This window comes from Anguilla anguilla, chromosome 1, assembly GCF_013347855.1.
Source record: "Anguilla anguilla isolate fAngAng1 chromosome 1, fAngAng1.pri, whole genome shotgun sequence".
NCBI lineage: Eukaryota > Metazoa > Chordata > Actinopteri > Anguilliformes > Anguillidae > Anguilla > Anguilla anguilla.
Genome location: NC_049201.1, coordinates 52,214,056 through 52,239,055, shown reverse-complemented (window position 1 = coordinate 52,239,055; position 25,000 = coordinate 52,214,056). Strand labels below are relative to the sequence as shown.

Below are 25,000 nucleotides of genomic sequence, written 5' to 3'. Positions count from 1 at the left end.
CTCATTATTCCAAACGACCTGCCACTGAGCCTACCAGCGCTGAAGTCTGCACGCGTGCTCATTACGCTCACCACACCAGGGCGCGCTGGAAAGGGAGAAACGTATCGTCCACATTTATTTAGCGCGCTTGTTTCAAAATGAATATGAATAAATAATAAATAAATAAACAAATACGCAAATAGGTAAATAAATAAATAAACAAAAGCGCTTCCCATAGTCCGCGAGACTAAATATGTGTGTAATTCATTCTACTTCTGTCGACTGGAAGCAGTGATAAATCGTTTCTCTGTATGAAATTCCCCATCCAAGAGGCGGTATTAGTTTTTGCTTTAATTACCAGCCCTAGTAATGTTTCCTATCCATAACTGTCGGCGGAATAGCCTGTTGCCTGGCGGAGGCTACGGCCTGTTTGCTCACCCGCAGGAGAGGGAACCCAGGCCCCCCTGCCTCATCCTCTTCACATCCGTCTCCCTCCGCCGTCTTTCTCTCTCTCTCTCCCTCTCTCCCCCCCCCACCCTAACCCCCCTCCCCACCCCTCCTCACGGCAGCGCATCTGTCATTTCAATATTTCAATATTTATGTTGCGCTTTTACAAGCTGAAAAGTTCAAAGTCATTGTAAGGATGCGTAACTTTGGCTGTTTGCTCACCGCTCACCGTCGCGCGCTGACGTTCAGCCTTCTACCGCCCCCCCCCCCCCCCACCACCGCCCGCCCCCCCAGACTCTCGCCCTACCGCCGCTCCGGCGAGGATGAGGATGGGGATGGCGGGAGGAGGGTGGGGAGGATGAGGGTGAGGATGGGGTAGAGGGGAGGGAGTGGGTGTGCGGGTGAGGCGGCTGGGTCAGGAGACGACGTCCATAACGGCTCCGTAAAAAAAAAAATGGCGGAAGAGCCCCTCCGCCCTGACACCGGCTGTAAAGCACGGGCGGCGAACAGCAGCTGCTAATTGATTAGGGTAATTACAGCGGCTCCGCGGCGGCGCTGCCAGCGCGCTATATATACGTGCGCGCGCGGCGTTATATATGCGCTCCCCGCATAAATGTGAACTTGCAAAAAAGCAAGAGAAAGGTCACCCTCATTTGCATGATAGGCTTCATTAGAATATGCTAAGGACAGGAGAGGCTGCTTTACGGGCTCAGGTGATGAATAGCTCGCACTTTAAGGAGCCGGCTGAAAGCCCGCTTTCGTCACCCTCATTTGCATGCCGCCTCTTTATTTATTAATTTACTTATGTTTGAATACTTACGGACGCGTAATGCCTTTCCGGCTGGGGACCGCAGTTTAAGCTCCGGCTTTCTCGCGCAGAGCGGGGGAAACCGCGGCTAACTTCGTTTAGCCGCCGAAACAGATAGCATTTTCTCTGTTTCAGTACGCACAATATGGCCTCACGAGCAAACGCATACGGTTGTGCAGAACTGTAGCTGCCCAAGACGCGCGTTCACTTTGAGCTGGTCGCATTGGCTCTGATAGATCTGCTCCGCACAGCGTTGGCCTTCGACCGCAGCGGCTAATGACCTTTACGGGGGACGCGTAGCCTCTCCCGCTAACCTTGCTGTAGAGTAGATTGTGTTGCGTGTAATGCAAAGTAAATGCTTGTATTCAGGAGCGAAACATGAAGCATTATAAAACAGTGATTCATGGCGGAACTTTAAATCACGGTGGAGTAACGGTCGGGGCCCTGGACTCTGGGCTGCGCTGCGAATCGGTTAAAAAATGTACAATATTTAAAACAGTAAGCACTCTCATTTAGATAAGGGCACCGGCTAAGTGCATTCACAGTCGTAATTCCGTGACGGCTATTACAAATAATAATTTATAAGTCTGGGAAGCATTAATCATATTTACAGAAGATTATTTTTCAAATCATTCTGGCCGCTGTTTGGTGTGCGTGTGTGTGTGTGTGTGTGTGAGTGTGTGCCTCAGAGATTGGGGTATGTTGTTTATTCAGGGGAGGAAAGGTCTCAGATTTCTTCACATTTAGTGAGGGTCTGCATTACTTGCAGGGGGATGGGTTCTGCATGCAACATCCTACCTCCATACAACTTAGAATATCAAGCGAGGGGACTCTAATAGCAAAGCTCTGATGTAGGTAGGATACAATTAAATTGAATGAAATGAATCCTTTAGCAGTTGGAAAGAGAATGCTGGTGCTTACCGTGCGTATAGTTAAACGCTTGGTATATCCAACTAAACCTTTACCTGCGTTGAATTTCCTTGGAGAGCTGCCCTCGGCCTGCTTTTTGACACATAAATAATGAGACGCAAACCACAAAACAGTGGAGGTTTAGGTTTTTACACGCATGCACACTCACACATGCATGCTCACACACACGCATGCACACTCACACACGCAAGCATGCTCACACACACATGCACACACAGACACATGCATGCATGCACACACATGCACGCACACACACAAGTATTGTATTGTACACAGAGTTTATGTGTTTGCGTTTGCATGGGGTTTTGTGTGTGTGTGTGTGTGTGTGTGTGAGAGAGAGAGAGAGAGAGAGAGTGTGTGTGTGTGTGCGTGTGTGAAAAATTTGTGAGGCATTGTTTCTTTTTTTCAGTTTTCTTCACTGGAAATTGAAGGTGACATTTTACTCATACGCAACTCTCACAGAGAGTTTAAAGGCCGGAGTTATTTTTGTTTTATATATACAGTAAATATACCTTTGTGCGTGTATGTTGATTTGTTGATTTTAAAAGGAAACTCTGCTATTTGAAAGCGTATCACGAGAGATTTGCGAAAAATACAGAACCACTCCCTTTTTTTAGTATCCACATTTTTAGGCGAGCTTTTTTTTGGTAAGGGAGAAAGCAAATTAAACGCGTAGGCGAGGACAAACTGGCGGCTGATGGCCATTTGCAGGGGTTCAGGAAAGCCTTTTTCTTTCTAACAGTCGCACGAGATACTTCAGGAAGTCAAGTGCTTTGGGGTTCAGGGGTTCTTTCTGTCCTTTGGGGAGATTTTTTCAAAGAATGTAATTTGCTCTCAGAGGAGTGGCAGAAACAGTAAGCAGTAAACACACTAAATAAATCATGCTTTTTTAAAAACCAGACTCATCGCGCGCGGGTCCCATGTGGGCTGGCCCCCCGTAAGGGAACCTGAGGAGCTGAGGATTCTTCCCTCGGTCTCTCTGCTCACCGGGGCCTGAGTGGATCTGACTCCCCGCGCGTCCCCAAGCGAGCGCTTTTGAGGCCTGGCTCTCAATTAGCCGCCACCCAATTACGAGGGAGACCGCGCTACATGCCCGTCGGAGGCTGCCTGTAATTTCAGCCGCGGCCTTCGGGAGAGACGCAAGCGCCCGCCTTCCGTTCGAGTCGCAATGACAACAGGTCCGTCTCTCTCCGTGAAAGAACCGGAGCGTCTGAGCAATCCGCGCCCGGATCCCGCTAACCCGGATCCCGCTAACCCGGATCCCGCTAACCCGGATCCCGCTAACCGCTCCTGTGTCGATTTCGAGAGCCAGCCAGCAGAACAAAAAAAAAAAAGGGGGGTTTATCCCAAAACAAACACAACTGTAAATCAAGAGGAAGGGCAGTCAAAACATGTTGAGTCTAATTAGTCTGAGAGACACGTTTTGAAAAAAAACGCAGGTGCATCGCTCTTTACCGCTAGCACTGTAATCTGGAGATGCCTGGGGTACTGCTAATCTCCCAGGATAAGACACTGATTGTCCCTGTGCCTTGGATGTGTGGAGAAACATTTTAACCGTGTCAAATTCAGATGGATCAAGACCGTCTTAAAACACTCATTAATATGTGAATTCAGGAGGGAAAATAAGGTGGATGGATAGGCAGAGATTTAGCGAAAACTGTGTTTAAACGGCTCCATTTGAAATGATTTCAGACAATGGCTATCCTTGATTGGAAACTGTGCCAGATGCTGGGGCATGAATGGTCAGATATTAAATACAGCCTGGATTTGTAAAGGTAATATTAACACACACACACACACACACACACCTGTACAGACCTGATGAATGTGAAGACACCTGAATTATAAATTGCAGTATACCAGAGAAATTGTACACCAAGCTTTTTAAAATACCAGGTCTGCCACATAGCCGGTCTGTAATTTATATATTTTACATATTCACGGCTGTTAGTGCTGTGGCCTTTGATTTATTTGGTTTTATAGAAGTTTTGTTAGGGGAGATAATGAGGGGAGCTGGTGTTTAATGATTTAGCGCAGAAGCTGGGGGAGGAACTGGGGGGGGGGTAGGGAAAAAAAAAACATATTCTTCACATCTCAAGCAACACGGCAGAGGGAGAATACATTTGCGTAAAGAACGCTGAGGGCCTTTAGCAGTCGGCCAGTCGGAAAACGCGCGCTCCTCGGTGGGACGTCGGTGGATTTGGGAGGAAGTGGTCGCGCGACCGGCGGCGTTCCCGCGCGCGACGCGTGGGACCGCGTGCCGCGACCCGGTTCGCGAGAGGGCTGCTGTCTGAAGGGTGAGTAGCACAGGCGTCCCGCTTTCGGTGGGCCTGCACTGCAGAGTCGAGCGAGCCGCGTCCAACCCAAACCCGGAGACGGAGAGATGGTCACCGCGTTACTGAGGAACAAGCGCGCGTGGCGTCGCTGGCTTTAAGGATCTATGAGTGCTTCGGCGCTGGAAAGTCTGTCGATAAAACACGCGAGTGGATATTAGGGTGATACTAAAGATGGATAAATGTTTAACAGACACCTAGCGTGGTCCTATGAGAAAGTAAAAGCGAGGGACTTTGTTACCCTCGGGGGGTGCGTACCGTGCATTTATAAATCAGCCTTACGAGGCCCAGTGACTTGGTGTGTGCTCGTGGTACGCACAGCTAAACACTGTCCCTGGGGTTGATTTGGAAATATTTATTGACTTTTCTCTGGTAAAAACTTGAAATTAATTTCAAGCTCCAGCAACCGTTCATTTTTTTTTTCCGGGGAACGGCCGTAGGTGCGCTTGAAGATGATACCCAAACTTTCGAATGTAAAAAAAAAAAATGGCAGAAGTGAACTGCTTTAAAAAAGTCGCGCAAAAAAACATCATGTCAGCAAGACCCAGCTAGCTAGTGGGTAGCGGGGAAGGGTGTAAACAAAGCTTGGTGTTATGCCTTTTTAATTTTGAATTGAATCAAAGCACGGCTGCCTGAGCTTGGCGATAATCCATTGTGCTCGTTATTTTTGTCAAATTTGTCAAGCGGGTTCTCTTCTCTGCGGCTTGCTCCTTTCCGCCAGGGTGCATTGTGGGACTCATCCATTGCAGCAGGCTCCCTGTGGAAGCACAGGGTTGGTCTCTCTCTTGTGGGCATAAGGAGGTGGGGTGGGGTGGGGGATGGGGGGCAGGGGCACGCTGAGGTTGGGCGCCCTCCGCCACGGTCCGCGAGACTCCCGTGCCCTCAGCACCCCTTTGGGTAGGGGACTTGCCCCCCCCCCCCCCCCCCCCCCACCACCGTGCCCGTGCGCCCGTGAACGCGTGGCGTGTGGCCGCACTTCACCGGGAGCATGAAGGAACACGAGGAAGCGTTCCCACGACGACGGCGGCTACCCCTGACGGATGGTTCGTGCTGACGTCACCGGCCGCTCTCAGCGGAACGCGCGCGTCTTATTGGTTCGGAGCGTTTCCCTCGTTTTACCGCACCGTTAAAAGCCCCCTTGAATAGCCAAACTATCTATTTCTCGGCTATTGTTCCCCTCCGTTTTGTGGATTTTATAAGAATTGTGAAAACAACTCATCTTGTGAGTCTGCATTAGTCATCTACTGCCCACGACAGGGAGGGGAAATTTTCATATAAGTGACTGTCGCTGCTTGTTTTCCTACTGTCTGGGTTCTGAACAAGTGAACAAGGATCTAAACACAAAATAACATGAGCTGTTGTCCTCACAGAGTGCATTCAGTTTTACCGGCATCCGTTTAGACAAGGGCCTGGATTCAATCATCATTATTGCTTAACTTTTGACTCACTTTATTTTTCAGTTTATTTTTTTCTTCTTCACCAATATATAGCTTGGCAAGCTCAACAATCAACAGAGTAAACTCGCCAAACTGTCTCCCTGAAAGTTAATGTGTTAATGTGGAGGACAAAACGAGATGGAATCCAGGCCTCGCTGCCCTTGTAACGCAGTGTGTTTTGATACAGGTAATGACATGCTTTTTCCAGCCCAAAGCTGGCTTTAGCTTCTGTCCTATTAGCGTCACTTTCCAGCCCTGGTTCAGGCCTGCTCCTCCAGCCAGCCTCTCTGTACACACGGGCCTGTACCGTGACTGCTCAGAGAGCGCTGCTCTGTTAGCCCACTGCACTGATTCCCAGTCATTTCCAGTCACAGTTTAAAAAGGGACCGACCAGACCTATGAGTTTAACATGTTATGATATTTACTACTAGGAATTGAATCTAAATGCATGTCCTAAAATGCAGTTGATACTTGTCTTATTAATTTTACATAATTTCCCCTATATGGAGATGACAGAGAAATTGCAACAATAATGCAACTCTTAACCAATGTATGCTTTTAACCAGAGTATGCACGTAAGATAAATAAATAAAAAGTCAACATGATTAGTATGGGGCCAACACACTATATTGTGACAAAACAGAGTGTACAGTTCCTCTACATACAATCTTATAAAGATGACCGCAGTACAATTTGTGAACGGCGTTCGCTGTCGGAAATTTATTTACACGAGAAAAAAAAAACGCGCATGGGACGCCATTTAAAAAGTAAATATGGCTGGAGCTGTTTCATAATGGTCTTTCGGTGTACCCCAGCCTTGGCGAGCTGTCACTGCGAATGCGGCTGCATATTCAGTCATCCTGTCGGCTTGAGTAAAGGCTGTGAGTGACTGACTCGAGAGACGGGCCTAACAGGGCCAGGCTCTCTTTAAGCACAGCCGCGGATAAAAAAGAGAAAGAGGAGTGCCCTTCTTTCCCCCCTGTTAGAATTCACACATACAGACATCTCTGCATAATGTTAAAAGTGATGTCTGGCCTAGTAAGAGCCTTGACAGTGATCGACAAACAAAGAGCTCTTTTACCTTTTTCATAAACTGTCTGCCACGCTCGCGAAGATCAAGCGCCCGCTTTTCCAAAATAGTATAAAATCAATCCCAACTTTCAAAGAGGCTGTTACATTAGGTGATATTTCCATAAGAGGCTTTCTTGGAAGACACGGCCAAGGTAATATTGACATGTAGTCAAGTTTTCCTCTGTCACTCAGAATGACGGCGCCGCCATTCTTCCTCTCTCTTCGTCTCTCTCTCTCTCTCTTTTTCTCTCTCTCTCTCTCGATCTCTTCCTCCCTCCCTGCTACAGATATTACGGCACATGAAATATGTAAGTGATATTTCGTGCCTATTTTTAGATCATTTTTAATTTTCCCCATCAAACAGACCTCCGTCAAACTGCCGTGCCTGATTCGGGCTCTAATCCCCGTCACGTTCTTCCAGGTGGGGCTTGTGCCTTGATGTGTCTGCGAAGGCTCTTGATGCGATGTGACGATTCCTCGCGCGTCGTCCTGCGATTATCCCGTATTTTGATGTTCCTCGTTCTAGCTGAAAGCGGAGCGCCGGGCTCTTTAGCTCCGTGTGTTCACCCGCTGTCAGAGCCGTCAGTCTTCCGCGCAGACCCACCATGGCGCGCCTTCCCAATCGCTTATGGTCCATGAGATCACTCTGCGCGCGCCAGCCGCTGTGATTGATTGTCATGATCGCGTCTCTCTGTCCGTGCTGAGGGTAGAGTACATGTTTCCAGGTGCTCTGTTTAAGTTGCTCTTAATGAGAGTGAACCTGGGGAACGTGTGGAGCTGTGCACCATGGTGAATGGCGTGGGGTTGGCGAACGGCAAAACGGCTATTTACGCAAAACAAAAAGAGGGACTACTTTAAATATTTATCTGGCCTTTGGGATGACTTCAAATGGAACTTTTCCAAATTTGTGTGTGTAAATCGTTAGGCTTATATGGGAATAAGCGTTCACCAGTAACCAAGGCTTGGATTGGCAAAATGACCAAAAAAAATCTCCTTGATTGTACTGTTATATTGAAGCTGTGCTACAGAGTTCAAGATAAATTTTAAATTCTAGCACAAAAGTCAGAGTATCAAAGAGTTTTTTTTTTTATGAGACCCAACCCCAGGTCCCCTCTTAAGAAGCAACAGCTCACGGACAAATGCGGGAAAGAGGGAAGAAAAATAGTCTCCACGCTCCGCGCACCTGTTCCAGGCAGCTAGGCCCGCTGGGAGGCGGGAAGGGGGCCGAATCGCCACCGGACCCAGGCGACGCGCGGTTCCTCCGACTCCGACCCCAACCCCGCGCAGGAGCCCCGAGATCTCCCCCCCCCCCCCCACCTCCCACCTCCCACCCCCGAAGCCCGGCAAGGCCGCGCGGTCTCAAATGAGGTCCTCGTGCCCGCTGACCGTAAAAAAAAGTTCATCAAAGTAATGAGGCGCGGAGAGCGATGTGCGCTGGCGGGCGCGGCCGCCGCTGCCGGGAGATGGGGAAGCGGCTCCAGCTGTGACAGTAAAACAGCAGGTGGACGCCATCATTAGGACTGGCAGATGAGGCGGGGGACCGGCATCCCGCCCTCAGAGCTCCCATTTGCTCGCCTGGAAGCGGCGTACCGTGGAAAATGGCCTGCCCGCTTTCGCGCCGTGCCTTTTCCGCCGAGCGGGGGGAAGGCGCCGCGGCGCGATCCGGCGGGACGGGGCCCGCGCTCTCCGAGGCCCTCTCCCGGCAGCGCCGGCATTCCAGACAGCGGAGGAATTCACTTTACTTTCTGATTCCGCTGCCCGGCTTTTTAATTACGCTCCGGTAATATTAGATTCTTTTCAGTCACATTCCCCTCTCTTAAGGAAAGGGAGGAAATGCAACCCCCTGTTACAGAGATGCAGACCAAGGGATCAGTGATGTCAATGTGAAAAGGAAGGCCGCACGTTCTCCTCAGTGTGCGCTGAGATTTGGGAAATAGCCTTCATTTCAGTTGATGACTTTGTCAGGGTGAAAAGACCAGTCCAGAGAGAAGGGTGTGCAACCTTTATTTTAGAATTCAAAATCAGGTTTTCCTTGGTAGTTTTCCATCACAACCCAAGTGGAAGGTATTCACTTGTATTCTGAATGGAGATTTAGAGGTGCATGTGCTTGTGTAGGCCTACAACTTCTTTACAGCAAAAAAAGGCAAAGTGAATGGTTATATTTATCATCTGTTAAAAGGAACATTTAAATACAGCGCTATCACAGACCACTAGTGTGCTCTAAAGAGATTGTGGTTAGTTGGTGGGGTCATGAGAAGTCTTTCTAAAAAAAAAACAAAAGAAGAGGTCCTTATAAGTTCAGCACTAGCAGTAGCACTTGTCTCCACGCCTTATTTTCTCCTCATTACATGGGGGCTGTCTCGCGTTTGAGTTGGAGCAGAGGATGAATCGAAAGCCGACAGGGAGTTCTATAAATGTGCACGTCATTCATAAAGCTTCAAGTTAAAATCCATTCGACCTCAAAAGAATTCCAATCAGACAATGAGGATGATAAATTAGATGCTGCTCTCCCCCTGACTCACTGTTCTCCAATCAGCGGATGCGCGTCAATATTTGTGATAAGACACCGGCCACTTAAACAGTAACTCGAAACACCTAAGGTAGATAGATGGGACTGCGGCTATATGAGATTCAGTACATTACACATTCAAATGCCTCGGATTCATATTCATCAGAGTGATGGCAGGAGGCGGGCTGGCCTTTTAATAGGTCTCACGTCTAAATTATTTAATAGAAGTCAATATGTTGACTGAAGGTCAGATCACCTGGTATTTCACAGTTTGGCTTTTTTTGTGTGCTTTCTTGGCCGTTCTTTGGAAAATCTCCGTTGTTCTGTGGAGCGGTCCCATTCCACCCACTCCCGCCCTCAGTTCCTCTGGCCACTGTGAAATGATTATAGAAGCAATACATAAATACCCGTAATACGTAATGCATTGTGACATTCAAAGTTACGCGGAAGACGCATTAAAATTATTGTCAGAAAATGAATCATAAAATGATTGCCGCTTTCATGAACATAATGTCATGCGTGTATATTATAGGGTGTAATTTGTAATGTATGCAATTTTGCCATGTTATCTTTCATCAGAAATCTTGCATCCTTTGTCACACAGAGAACAATTATGCTCAAAGGTAATGTTTTCTTTATGCTTTTTGAAAGGATGGAAAAGTAAAAGATGAGACACATGTTCAAACGTCTTTTTAGTCCTTCATGAAGCAGTGAGAGAGAGAGAGAGAGGGGGAGAGAGAGAGAGAGAGAGAGAGAGAGAGAGATGTATGTATGTGTGCGTGTATGTGTTTTTTTGACTTGGATTGGATGGAACATGTGAAATAGATGGCGGTAGGTGCATTTCCTCTGATGTGTTTCCTGTTTCCTGTTTCCTGTGTGAGTGTCACAGAAGTGATGTGGGTGTCTGAGTGCGTTCCGGGGACATGTTAGGATTACCCTGAGGCGGCAGGTCCGAGGCTCGGCTACCTCTGCGGGGCGAGGGGTGCCCCTCTCTCCCGTCGGCCGACCGGCACAGCCGACCGCGCCGGCGCAGGGTTTGAAAACCCCGGCCGGTTATCCGCAGTCAGACAGCGAGGGGGGAGAAGGGAGAAGTTACAGCATGCTGTGTTTATTTACGGCCCTAATCAAAACCAATCTCCGTCGCCGCGCTGAAATGTTTTTGTTTTCGGTCTTTAAAGAAGTTCAAAGAGGTTCGGATTTCTGCAGAACATTTGCCATGTGGAATGCTGAAGGGATAGTAATGATTGTTCCATCAGCCCGCTATTGGCTGAGAGCGAGCTCACCGTTCTTCAGGCTACTTCCTGTGACCTGTACTATGTAGCCAGTGCCCTGAAATACAACTGATCCTGGGTCAGACTTAGAATTTCACACTTAAATGTTTGCGGTTGTGATTTGGGGTAGGTGAGGTGATCTTAGATCTGTTGTCATGGGCAGAAAGTACAAAGTGTTTTATCAGATGCAGTTCACTAGTGAGGCACTGCATGTCTGCTTTGATTCCTGGTCAGGCCAAGGAGTTCCTGTTTCCATTTAAGTGATTGACTAAGGAACTGCAGCGGCTGAACTTTCAATATAAAGAACAGAGTCTGTCATCTCGGTTATGATAATAGAGTATCTTTATATACTGCGTGTACTGGCCCACAAGAAACAGTAAGGAGCATGTGACATTTAGAGACTCTGCCTGGTCTGTTCTTGTTCTCTGAAGTACATTTTCATATGTCATCTCCAATGGTAACATAAAACAACAAAGCGAGCCGGGTCATTGGTGTTTTTTTTATTAGCGTTATTACAGCCAAAATATGTTAATGATGTAATGCCGAATGTGGTTATTCCTTCAGCAAGTTCATTTCAGCAAATATTATCATAGTTGCATTACACTGCATTGCATTAACTTGACAGATGTTCTTATCTTGAGTCACTTACAAAGCAAAGATCATAAATACATCTGGTAGGTAGGCAAGAGCAGCAGCAACCATTGTCATAATGAACTATCCTTTCATTCGCTGTAAACTACTCTGATAAAAGATGTAACATTACACCACGCGCTAAAATTTGGAGGACAGAGGCTGAGGTCTTAATTCTGCTTTGGATGATCATGCGGTCAGTGCATTTGCAACATAGTTATACACCGTAAACAGTCCCTGATTGATGTTACACGTGATGACAGCGTTGCAGACGTACAGTAAGGACGTATTTAAAAGCCGGAAGTGTCTGAGATCCTCTTTAATCTTTTTAACTCGTTTACAATGGTCCTGCGGAATGGCGGATACGCGTTCTATTTTCACAGGCGATCATTTCATTCTAAATAAAAGAGGGGAATCATAAACAACACAATCAGCCTTCTCTCCTGGCGTATGATTAAAGTGGCAGTACATCATTATTTGCATCGCAGAGCTAACGAGGGGAAGCATGTCGATTAGTTACAGAGGATAATGTGAAATGCGAACCATTCTTTTTAACTATGATGATATTATGAACCTCCCTCAGGCCGAGAAAGTCTTATTAGTTAAATTTATTGAAAAATTGATAGGCTGAATGGCATCCTCTAATGTTCCTTTATAATAATAATCAAGACACAATCATTTTTTTTAAGGGACCAAATTATGTTGTTTTCCCCCTAGAGGCAGCGTGCGGGAAAGATTCCCCGTGATAACTTGACAGCACCCGTAGCCAAGAAGTGAAGAGCGTAGAAAATGAACAGCTTGTTTAAATAGACGCGTAGCGGTTGCCCTCCTGCCTGCGATTTATTTCGGGAGTTCCACATCAGAGACATCCAGTGGGCACTGCCAGCCGTGCCATGGCATGTCTGGATTAATTCAGGGACCGAGATGAAAATCTTACACATGCCAGCCTGATTCGCAACCCTCCCTATCAAAGAATGCTAATTAAAACCATATTTTTGCATACGCCACGTCTTTCATGTACATATGCAAATCGAGTCTATTGCCTTTCAGCACTTAGTAATTAAGTTGGTGAAGGACAGCTGTAATACATAATTAACAGAAATGTTTGCAAGCCCTTTTTTACGCCGCAACTTAAACAACGAACGGCGAAACGTCGCAGCTGAAATTTTTAAATTAATTTTTGTTAAAAGAAAAAAAAAAAACACAACTGTTGTGTGGATTTATGTGTTTATTACTTTATTTATAGCGCCTGCTGTCACGCCGCAGCCCCGGGTTTCCTGCGCGCTCCCAGAATGCTTTGCTGTTTGATCTCATCACTCTTCTTTTGCGAGGGAACAGGACCTGCTGTATCTGTCGGTGCCCTCCCGGGCAAACATTCCGGATGGACGGATTGATTATAGAGGGGGGGATATAAAAAATAAAAAAAACTAAAGAGGGAACCACTTTGAATATTTATATGGCCGTCGGGGGGAAAGTGGAGGGGCTGACGGATGTGACGGCCTGGTTGCCGTGACGGTGATTCTTTGGGAAGTGTATCGGTGTCGCTGGCGCCCCGGCGACAGAAACTCCCCCTGGGGGCGCCCCGCCATTGGGCGGGATCCCGGGCGCCGGGCCGCGCTTCGGCTGCGGAGTGCTCCCGGGGCGGCGTAACCTCCAGCGCATTCCCCCCACCCCCCACCCCCCACCCCCCAACCCTAACGACGTGGAGCTGCAACCCCGGCCTTACAGACGGTTAGCTGTGTATATTGACGGCGCTGACAGCTGAAGGGATTGGAAGTATTGATTGGAGAATTCCTCTTGCCTTTATGCCTCTGAGGGCCCTTTTCTCTTCCTCTGTGTCAGGGACACGGAGAGATGAGCGACTGCGCCTGGGCCCGTTAACATGGGGGGGGGGAGACGGGGAGAGAGAGGGAGAGAGAGGGGGGGAAAGGGAGAGAGAGGGGGGGACAGAGAGAAAGAGAAAGAGAGAGGTAGAGAGGTAGAGAGAGAGAGGGGGGGGGGGAAAGAGGGAGAGAGAGAGGGGGAAAGAGAGAGATGGGGGAGAGAGAGGGGGGATATGGAAAGAGAGAGGGGGCGAGAGAGAGAGAGGGAGAGATGGGGAGAGAGAGCAAGAGGGAGGAAGAGAGAGAGAGAGAGGTAGGTGCACTCATTATGGGAGAAATGTACACATGTCCCTGCAGAATATGGCGATCGATGCTCCTGCGGCTGCATAGCACTCTCTTCCTCCTCTCTCTGACAGCGCTGAGGACATAAAGCAGCTCCTCCAGCGCTGTAGCCGTGTACAGAGTGCTGCAGGTGTCTGTGATTGATATCGCAGCTAAAGCAATACCACACACGCACTTACACGTGCGCCGCCAGACACACACGTCCAACACGCATGTGACTACACACACACACACCCAGACACACACGTCCAACACGCATGTGATTGCACACACACACACACGTCCAACACGCATGTGATTACACACACACACACCCAGACACACGCGTCCAACACGCATGTGATTGCACACACACACACCCAGACACACGCGTCCAACACGCATGTGATTGCACACACACACACCCAGACACACACGTCCAACACGCATGTGATTGCACACACACACACACCCAGACACACACGTCCAACACGCATGTGATTGCACACACACACACCCAGACACACGCGTCCAACACGCATGTGATTGCACACACACACACCCAGACACACGCGTCCAACACGCATGTGATTGCACACACACACACCCAGACACACGCGTCCAACACGCATGTGATTGCACACACACACACCCAGACACACGCGTCCAACACGCATGTGATTGCGCACACACACACCCAGACACACACGTCCAACACGCATGTGATTGCACACACACACACACACACCCAGACACACACGTCCAACATGCATGTGATTGCGCACACACACACCCTTATACACACACGTGCACACATGCCCAGCGTACGCACAGATGTGCACACACACTGCGCAGACACACACACACGCACATATTTTTGACAGAAAAACGCAATAATAGAATATGATTACTGGGAAATTAAAAAGCAAAAGGATAAAAGAAGACAGAAACAAAATGCCATAATATTTGCACGGTACGCCTGTCATCTGGTTATTATATTTTCAGAAACCATTCAGTCGATTGTGCGGAGTTTGTGTTTAAGACGTGGTTATAGCAGTGTGGTGAGCTTGGCTATGGTTCTGTCTGTCTAGCACTTTTTTTCTTTTGGAGAAGGTGGGCGGGGGGGGGGGGGGGGGGGGGGGGGGGGGGGGGTTTGCCAAGGAACAAAGAATACTCATGCGTTTGAGTGAAAGCATATTATAAATGATCCAGTGTCCAGTGTGTTAGGGCACAGAGCTTAAGCTTGCCAACATTATGTTAATGATTCTGAACACAGTTTATCGTTTGAACCAGGCTCCCATCATTGTTTTATGCATAAAGGAACCCAGGGAAAGTTTATAGTCGCACAGACCGGACATTTGCAGGTATTTACACATTTGCATTGTGGGAGTGTTTTCCTGCGTGCGTGCTGGAGCGTGCGGAGTTTAAGCAACAGCTCCGCGTGGGTGCAGTTTTCCTCAGCTGCATTTATGGCCTCTTTTCAGGGAAATTAAAAAATAGATTTGAGCTTCTTTCACATGCACAGGTTTTGTGTCAGTGAGAAGCGGCCTGCTTGCCCTGTAAGCGTGGCTGATACGGTGGTGTACTGGGTACGGCGGGCACTTGCCGGTGTTGTGCCAGGAGGCAGGGACGGGCGTGGGGGTGGGGGTGGGGGCGGGGGCAGGTGGAACTGTACTCTGCTGCCCGTGACACTCTCTCTGATGTGCGGAAGCATCTTTTAATTCTTTATTTTTGTTGTAAATGGCAGGAAGCGGCCGAAGCCGGAGACTTTCTGACGAGCGTCACAGCCGGCCTCTCGAGTCCCACCGGCACCGCGCTCCTTTTTAATCATCCTTCTTTCGCCCGCTCGTTTGTTCCCTGTTTCATTAAAGATGGTGATTTTCCCGGCTCAGGGGACTGCGGCGGCGGCATTCGCCATGGTGTGAGAGCTCCGCGCCCGGTCGTCGGCCGCGAATTTATTACCGAAAATCATCAAAAAACAAACAAACAAACAACAGCAACTGCCTGTGTTTGATGAAAATAATCAAATGTGAAGTTTGGCGGCAAATACTGACTCTCTCTCACTCTTGTCTGTTTGTCTGTCTGTCTCCTGTTCAGGTGGGCGTTTGTGATGAAGAAGCACCTGAACACACACATGTTAGGAAAGCACGGCGTGGGACAGCCCAAAGAAAGGTAAGAAACTTTGGTTTTGAGTTTCCTGTTGAGAGAGTATCCTGACTTTCCACTCTGGCGTCAGGGGAGTGCTCAAGAGACAGCTGGCAGTTTTACTTTACTGTATGCGTGCATTTAGGCATCTGCCAGCACTGAGCATTTTAAAAGGGTTTCTTCACCATTGTAGCAACGTTACTGCAGTGTTGTCCCAGAAACGGTCTTGTGCTGGCCACATACTTCATGCACATAGACTCCATTATAGTAGGGGGTGTATACGCTTTAGCACTCACTCACTCGCTCACTCACTCACTCACTCATTCCCCTCTCTCACTCACTCACTCACCTCACCTCACTCATCACTCACATACGCCCACATGCACACGTGTATGCCTAGTATAGCATCAAATATTTGACTCGTGAACTTTTAAAAAATTGGTCCACACTGTGCTGTTTCACAGCGGTTTGGGAGGAAGAAAGGACAGGATTAACATAAGTGAACGGGTTCGAACCGTGAGCCACGGCTGCGGGTTAATGCGGGTTCACAAATGCGCTTTATGATCCCTGCGGTATTACGGCAGGGCTGACTCATCGGCTGGGCTGCCTGTGGAAACCCTACCCGCTTACAGCACACCCAAGCAGGTCCTTTCCCTGGTTTTCATTTCACAAGACTTCATATTATATTGGCTTTATGTTTTATTCTCACTAGCAAGCGTATTGCTTACAAGTGCAGGTAGCTTATGCAGCTGTAGGCTATGCAAAAAAGTTTGTTTGTGCAGTGAAGTCTGTCTAAGGCAGCCCCCCGTTAGAGGACTGAGAAATGGCCGTTGTGTGCGTGTGGCTGTCGTACAAAGATGGCCGCCACAGCAGCTTTCAGGCCAACTGTCTCACATTAGTCTGGAGCGTGTCATTAGTCTTTCTACATAAAAGCAGGAAAAAAGTTAAGTATTTGTAGAAATAAATTAGATATATTTAATAAAAATGAATGTGAGTGAATGCTATTTAAAGTTGGTCATGTGGAAACTGAAGGTGACAAAATGATTATGCAACTATTAGCCTGTAGTGCAGATGCTTCTGACAAGCGTTCTTTCTCCTGGGAAATTCATCTATTTCAGAAGGAGTTTTGGAATTTTACAAGTAGCATTTAAGATTTTATGCATGCTCCCTGCCCCGAAATGTGCTAACGTTACTCACATTAAAGTGAGATCATTGCAGTGTCTTCTATGGGCGGCATGGGCCACAGTGTTGGAATGGGCACATCTTATTTCTAAAGCTATGTCCGTGGCTTTATGATATGCACATAATCTAAAGTGTAATACTGCCTGCCACCAGTTGTACATTAAAGCGTGTGCTCCTACTGTATGAAACTGAAGTTAATGTGACTGCAGGTATTGCATTTTTTTAAAAAGAAAAGAAAAGAAATGTATGGATGTGCTCAGACAGCTACATGACAGAGATTAACAAATTATCTCACAACTTCAGAAAGACACGTTCTCTCAACACTGCAACGTGGTAGACGAGTTATTCATCGCCGCGCAAGATTTGCATTCGTCTCAGATATAATAATGAAGCTTTCTTTTTTTTTTTAGAAACAAAACAAAAAAAGAAGAACGAATGTGTATCATCTGATTTTGTGTGAACGGCGGTTCTGCGACTCTAATGCTTTATTCTGCTTGGCAGGACCGGGTCTGTTGTGGGACACCCAAATGAGCAGTGACAATCGAATTAATAATGCAGATGCGTGTGCGAGCGGCTAGGCTTCACGGTGTGACTGATGTATGCAGAGATGGTAATTTATAGAAATTAAATCTGTGTGATTGTGCCTGGGTTTACCTGATAAACCGAAAAGAAAGTGTCAGCATGGTTTCCATCACGATTATGAAAAAAAGAAATGAATAACAATAAATGAAGTAGGGAGAGATGAAACCCTTATTTATATATTTCTTTTGAAAAAAGTTACTCATTTCTAATAAAATGAAATGAATGTAGATAATTTGAGGGGGGGAGAAGGGGGGGGTGTGCTTTGGGTCCCCTTTTGTATGATTTCCTGTTATTCATTTTCCGTTTTGATGTACACAAGGATATGATAAACACCCATCGCAGGCTTATCAAGACAGGCTAATATAAACCTAATTAAAACACAGCGTTAAAAATAACTGTCAGTCCGGAGATGCTCTGACTGAATTGGAGTAAGATCGGTTCGGATTTGTCAGGTGATACTTCCCTGGAGAAAATAATAACACATTAATATTTCCCATCTCTTGAACAGATTGTTGAAATAATGACAGCATCATCGCCTTCATTACTCCAGAGTTATGAGTCGAGCGTTTTCGCGCGCTACATCCAACGACGTCGCTGACGTGATGACAAATGATGATAGAGATGGAATTATAAAGAAATATAAATATCATTTTAAAAAAATCACTTGTTCACCTTACTGTCAGTATTTGACATTTATGTCTGCGGCAGCTAGAGAAAAACTTCCCGAAGAGACTTCAGTTAAGAAAATAAAAAAAACACAGGGAGACATTAAGAAAATAAAACGTAGGGAAACTGTCTGCTGGACATTTGAAGCGCTCGCTAAGCAAATGGCCCTTCTAATGCTGGCTCGTAAACGCTCGGTACATCCGGGCTGAAGCTCTCCCTGGATTCATTTCCTTTAAGAGAACGGCCGTAGGTGGCCCTGGAAATGGAAAGAGCGAAGATGCGGAGTCTGATGTCTCGGGGACGGCGTAGCGCGAGCGAGAACGAAGAGTGGACATCGACGGCCATGTTTAGTCTTTCTCCCGTAATGGCACGGAGAGGGCTGCTGACAGTCTGCTGCGGGAGCTGTAATGACAGCTGTTGATCATGAGCTCAGATGGACACGCGGGCCAGCCTGTGTGTAAACAGACACAGCTTGTCTGTGGGCGAGCGGCACACAAAATGCACAAAGGAAAAATAAATGAATTTCTCTTACATATTTAAAGGGATAGGCGTTGCGTTCTGGTAAAGCACTGGTAATATAGGCCCGTCCTGGTAGGCCTGGTGAAAAAGTAATAGGTTCATATGCCATTATACAAGTACAAAAAAATAGATGTACATAACATACTAATGTTAGTTATGCATTTATATTTTTTAAAATGTTCAGCATAGGTAATAAATAACAGTGTGTCTTAATGGCTCAGTTGGCTTGGGAGATTGAAGCCAAGGCTAAGGCTGTATCTACAGACTGATCAGGACCCTATACCAACAGGACCCAGTGGCCCACTCCCTGCCGAGGGCAAGCTTGCTTTAAGTTGGCCCGGGGTCCTTTGCCGTTTTGCTCCCCGTGACGCAACACGAGCCCACAGGCTTCCGGTCGTCAGCATCCTGGGATACGGCTCTCTTCAAGTCTGCGCTACCCATCACCTGTAGCGCCGTGCGGTCTGTGGAGTGTGAAGCAGTCACTGGCTGAGGGGAGTACGTCTGAGGAGTGCATGCGCTTTAGCTGCAGTGTGTGGGTGGCACAGCAGCAACTCGTTAGGGGTTCCAGATTGAGGGGAGGAATTAAAAAAGGGGGGAAGAGATTAAAAAACCTAATTATTGGTGTTTTAATTGCACTTGCATAAGGCTTATGTTTTATACATTGGGAATATACAGGTAATGGCCAAAAGGTGGAAACAGTTGGATGAATGAGCGGTACAAAGTATAGTGAAAGCGGGTGTGGTTCCTGAGTTAATTGAGTCATGTACAGAAATGCCGGGCAGGCCTGGTAGCCTGTAATTATGGCTAACATGGCTAGAAGAGGAGACCTCGGTGACTTTGAGAGGGAGAGATCCACAGCTGTGATTGGCATGTTTAGCCAGAGCTTCAGTGTTGAAGACAGCTGAGCTTGCTAATGTTTCATGAGGAAGTGTCTGGAAAATGGCGTTATGGAAGTCTGAGGGAAAGGCATCGTCAACAAAGGGCAACGGTGCTCAGAAGCACGTGCTCCTGGGCTATCGTGTTCAGGAATTATCTTTAGGTGAGCAGCTGTAAATCTGTTGATTGAAAATGTCAATCTTGAGAGTGAGCAGACAGGGTCACGGTGCACAAGCCGCTTATTAGACCCGGCAATGAACGTTCATTTCATTTCTTTTCATTTATTTATTTCACCAGGAAATCAAGTGTAAAAACAGAAAGTGCAATACTCTTAGTTATTCAGCTGTTTTCCAGTGGGTTTCCTGTCCTGCAGTAATAGAATTGAAAAGGGTAAAAAGTGCTTATAAAGAGTTTAAAGGTAGAAATAGGGTTAGTAGAAAGGAAGTAAAAATGAGAAAGTATAAAGACTAAAAGTGTGAAAGTTTTGGGGCAAAATGGTATGTACTAGTGTTCAGTGGTCACATTTTTGGTTAGAGAAAATAGTCCACCGGAGGTTGTTTTTGAAGGGTCTAAGAGTGGTAGTTGTTCTGAGGGACAAAGCAATGGTGCTCCATATTTTGTATTATTGTAAAAGAAGGATCTGTGATCATACCTGTGACTGTTTGTAGGGAGGTAAAGGATCTTGCAGGATGTGGGTGGATCTTGTGACACGTGACTTTTTGAGTACAGTAGTGCAAAGAACACTGGACTACCGAGCAGTGGAGAAATGTGACGTAGCCAGATGAATCATCCTTCCTCATGTTCTTCACAGACAAACAAATGGGCACGTGGTGCGCCCTTAAAGAAGCCTACAGGCCTGAGTGCTTGGTTTAAAAGTGAAGGATTCGGGTGGTTCCAGACTGCTGTGGGGTACATTTTCTTGGCATGGTTTGGGCGTGCTCATCCCCTCAGAAGGTCAGGTCAATGCTAATTGCTACCTAATGATCCTGAGTGATCACCCTCATCCCGTGATGAAGCATTTCTCTCCTGCCAGGAGGGGTGTGTTCCAGGATGGCCGAGCCCCTGTCCACTGAGCATGTGCGGTCGCTCAATGGTTTGATGAGTTTAGTTTTACTTTTGAGAGCGGGTATGCTAGTTTTAGTTTAGTTTTTTTTTTTTAAAAACACTTGTTTTTATCTTTATTTCAGTTTACGATAATGTTTATCACCCCTAGTTGTCGTTTTAGTTTAGTTTTAGTTTGCGATAGCTACCTGAGAACACATGCAATTCATTTTGTTTATCGATAAAAAGTGACTGATAATGATGATTGGTGATGATGATATATAAAGACCCACACGTGCGCAGTCAAACCCAACACTTAGCAAAGGCGTATTTCCTGCTTTTGGATTACTTGGCTAACTGCGCCAGTGGCGAGAGAGTGCGACTTTAGGGACTGTGCAGATATGTTTGCGGAGAGCGATGAATGGCTGGTGTTTGCACACGACTCTGACGTTATCATACCTTTTATGGGATTGCCAGGGTGTGTCGTTATGCTAATCACAGGAACAGGAACACGTATCCAGTTGATGAACAATTGGCATTAATCATCTGATACACCTGGGATACGCTCAAAATCAAAATGTTTCATGAATCCCACATTGGCTTTTATAGGAACTTTTCCCAAGACCAAAAACAGGAACATGATAAAAGTTTTGTGAATGAGGCCCAGTGTCTTTTACCATAAATGGGAGTCTCCACACGCGGCTGCCCTCCCTGTCTCTCGGCCTGATCGATAACCTCGTTGGCCGAGGCCGGGCGCTGGGACGCACCATTATGTCCGTGGGCTTAAATTCCAAATCCCCAAACGCCGTTTAAGCTCTGTGGTTCTCCACCGCGGCGGTTACTCTCTCCATCCTCCCCGTAACCGGACGCCGTTCCCCATGCCTGCGCACCGCGCCGAGGGGGTTTTCCTTCCGGCGGGTCAGTGCCCGTCGTGCCAGTCAGATGTGACGGGCATCTCTCCTTGGGTCTGTGGGTGCTGAGCGTGTGAACCTCATTCACAGCGCTGCTGAAAAGTCAGCGTTGGCAGGCTGTCATGCGGGCTCTGCTTGAGGGCAAATACACATCACCGTGTTACTTCCAAGGAAAACTCAAACATGTCAGTAATAACAGCTCTCCTGCCAGTGGTGAAACAAGCCACAAAGTTTCAATGATGTAACTGAGAGAACCGCTATTTTCTGTTTAATTTATAAAGCGGTTGAAAACGCTTTTTGGAAAAGCAGTTGTGTTTGTGGGAGTGCTTTTGAACACCGTTTTTTTGGGGGGTAGAGTCCAGAAGTAAATATTCAGTTGCGTTTGAGGCGGTTCAGTGCAAGGTTTGCGGTGTTGCGTTTATCTCTACGTTTCGTCGATAGCGTGTCGATTCGCGCACAGTCGCGCGCGTCGGCCTCAAAGACAAAGGGGGGGGGGGGGGGGGGGCGCGCGGACTCGACGCACGGTACGCGCCGGAATCGGCGTCCCGTCAGACCGACGAGACGAGATGTTTCCCCTCACGTCAGCGCCGTGTTCGACTCGAAAGGAACGCTCGCACCCCCGTTTACCCTGCTGTCAGAACCTTCACGCCGCTGTCAGGCGCAGTCTCGCCCGCGCGCTCGTGAAGTCTCCCTGCCATCTCAGACTGAGGGGCTGAGAGCGCGCTAAGCGCTAACATCCATTTTGCGGAAAACTGACTGGCGTACATTTTTTTCTCGACTTGGAAAAAAAATTGATTTGAAAAAAGGCATATTAAATACGACAAGTGACATCAGAAATTAATAGAACGGTTGAACCATATGTTCAGTACAAATGTACATACATTATTAACTTAATTCTGACTGTCAACTGTTAATTAACATTTGTAAAAAAAAAAAAAAAAAAAACTAAATTAAAAATAAAAGATATGGCATGATTAAATTCCATGGGCTGGGTGTGTGTGTGTGTGTGTGTGTGTGTGCGAGCGCGCGCACGTGTGTGTGTGTGCGTGTGTCTTTGCATGTGTGTCTTTGCAGGTGTGTGTGTTTGTGTGTCCATACGTGTCTATGAGTGCCTGTCCAATTGAAAAAAATATGCCGTCTTTAAAGAATTCACGTTCTGGGGCCTCCGGGTGGCCTAGTTAGTTTCTACATGCACAGCAAAGCACTCTCAAAGCAGGGGGCCCAGCAGTACTTCCATAGCATAGTACATGTAGTCCTTTCAAATGGATAAAGGGAGAAAGGAAAACTACATTTACCAGAATGCTTGGTCAGAGTGTGGACATAGATTTCAGCAGTTGGTATGTGGGTTTGCGTGTACAGTACATGCTCCCAAATAGTTTTCTTTGGTGAGGGCATTCATTAATTTTTCCACAAATAGAACAAATGAAATTTAAGTAATACCTATGCTGGTTATAGGTGAAGATCCCATTTAATTAATTTAGGCACATTTTCAAAAAAAACAGGGATCACAGTTTGCATTTAGTGTAGCATCATAAGATCCTCCTAAAGCATATACATAACACCTTCATATGATTGACAAGACCACTTTGCAATGGATTTATAATCAAATGTTTTGTTTTATGACTGCTGACACATAATGTGACACATGTTCAGTCACAAGTAATGGTGTGAAGATGCCTTCAAAATAGAAACATATCTACACAATGCAAAAGTAGAAGCCTCTGGACAGTTGCAGTACTCCCCTGCATAGAAATAAGCACTGCATGATTAAATCTAGCGTAAACTTTGATGGAAGTTGGAACCTGACTCTATATATAACAATAAATAAAATAGCAAAAACGAAACAGCAGCCACATCATTCATAATTAGGTTTTGAAAGGTGGCAGATGTTTGGTGGGAAGAGTGCTCTGAAATAGTGTGTGTTGCTGTAGGGGTTGTGGAGTCTACATGTTGTGGGTTAGGCTGAAAGTCTTCACTGACGTGATTTTACTAACAGGACCTGACAGATCTCTGAGCTGTGAGCCTAAACAGCAAATCAGTGTTTTTTTATTTTATTTATTTTTGGTGCATCTTGAATCTTGAGAACTAGTCCACCAAACATTTTAGTCTGCATCATGCGGTCATTGAGAGCCTGCTGATCTTCTAACATAATCATTTACTGAGCTGCTTCGTTGAGTAAAGTGGTCAATATTTTGTGGGCATCATGTGATTGTGTGCATGTGTGTGCTTCCATGTGCCCGTGTGTATGCGTGTGCTTCCGTGTGTCACTGTGCATGTGTGTGCTTTTGTGTGTGTTTGTGTGTATGCCTGTGCTTCCCTCTGTGTTTGTGTGTGTGTGTGTGTGTGTGTGTGCTTCCTTGTGTCTTTGTGTATGCGTGTGTCCATGTGTCTGTGTGTATGCATGTGCTTCCATGTGTTTGTATATGTTTGCATGCTGTAACTTTGTGTTTGTCTGTGACTGTGTTCTTTAGGCAGATTTAAACACATGTATGTGTGTGTGTGTGTGTGGGATATGTGTGTAGTTGAGTATGCACGTACTGTACATGCATGTGTGTTTGTGTGCGGATGGCTGTTTATATTTGTATATAGGCGTGCGTATGTGTGTGTGTGCGTGTGCGTGTGTGTGCATGTGTGCGTGTGCGCATGTGTGTGTGTGTGTGCGCATGTGTGTGCGTGTGTGCGCGTGTGTGTTTATATCTGGGTGTGGAGGTTGCAGAGGTCTGGGGAAAGGTTGTTGAACGCAGGGGGAACAAATGGCTTTTTTAATAGACTGATCAGCTGGAATACGAATGGACGGAATCCATCATCCCGATTCATCCGTCAGCGCGGCGCGGGCCGGGGCTAATGACAGGAGCACAATGGGCCGTCGCGGACGCGCGGCCCCGGTTTATACATCATAACACCCCCCTATCAGGCCCAGATGGATGGCGGGGCCCGGCGCGCGTGACGCGCGGGTGTCACGGATACGCCGTGTTTATACCGCCGGCCCCCGCAAGGTTAGACGCTTCTCCCTGCGCGGCCTTGGAGCGCTAGGGAAACGCGCCGGCGGGGGTTTCTGCCCTGCGTCACACGGCACGGGGGACGTAAACGTGGGATACGTCGAGCCGCGATGTGGGCACTGCTCGGGGAACCGGCCTCGCAACCAGAGGGTTGCGGGTTTGAATCCCGGGTGCAACTTAAGCCTGGATTCAATCAACGGTTCTGCTTAATTCTGACAAATAGTTTTTTCAAATTTATTTTGCTTTGAGGTGGATTGACTGTGAGAACCCGGTTCTCTTTTACAGAGAAATGAACTGTCACATTTTAATTGCAAGTTAAGGACAAAATTTTGATTGAATCCAGGTTCTTAACCTGAATTCTTCTGTAACTGTAAGCTATTAGCTACATAAAAATATTCAGTAAATAAGTTACCAGTGGCATCTGGTAATTGAATGAAAGATCTTTGCAATTAGTTTTCACCTATGAAAATACCTGCCCATTATGCTCGGCGTATCATATCCCATTTTTGGCAGAGGCATTA

At 47.0% G+C, this 25,000-nt stretch overlaps 1 protein-coding gene across 1 annotated transcript in view; it reads left to right on the top strand.

Moving 5' to 3' along the window:
* The window catches only part of znf407 (zinc finger protein 407), a 194,807-nt gene that overhangs the window by 68,772 nt on the left and 101,035 nt on the right, over window positions 1–25,000 (top strand). Inside the window, exon 4 of the mRNA XM_035414067.1 lies at window positions 15,656–15,730. Coding sequence (XP_035269958.1) covers window positions 15,656–15,730 — 75 coding nt within the window. The remainder of the gene's footprint in view (window positions 1–15,655; window positions 15,731–25,000) is intronic.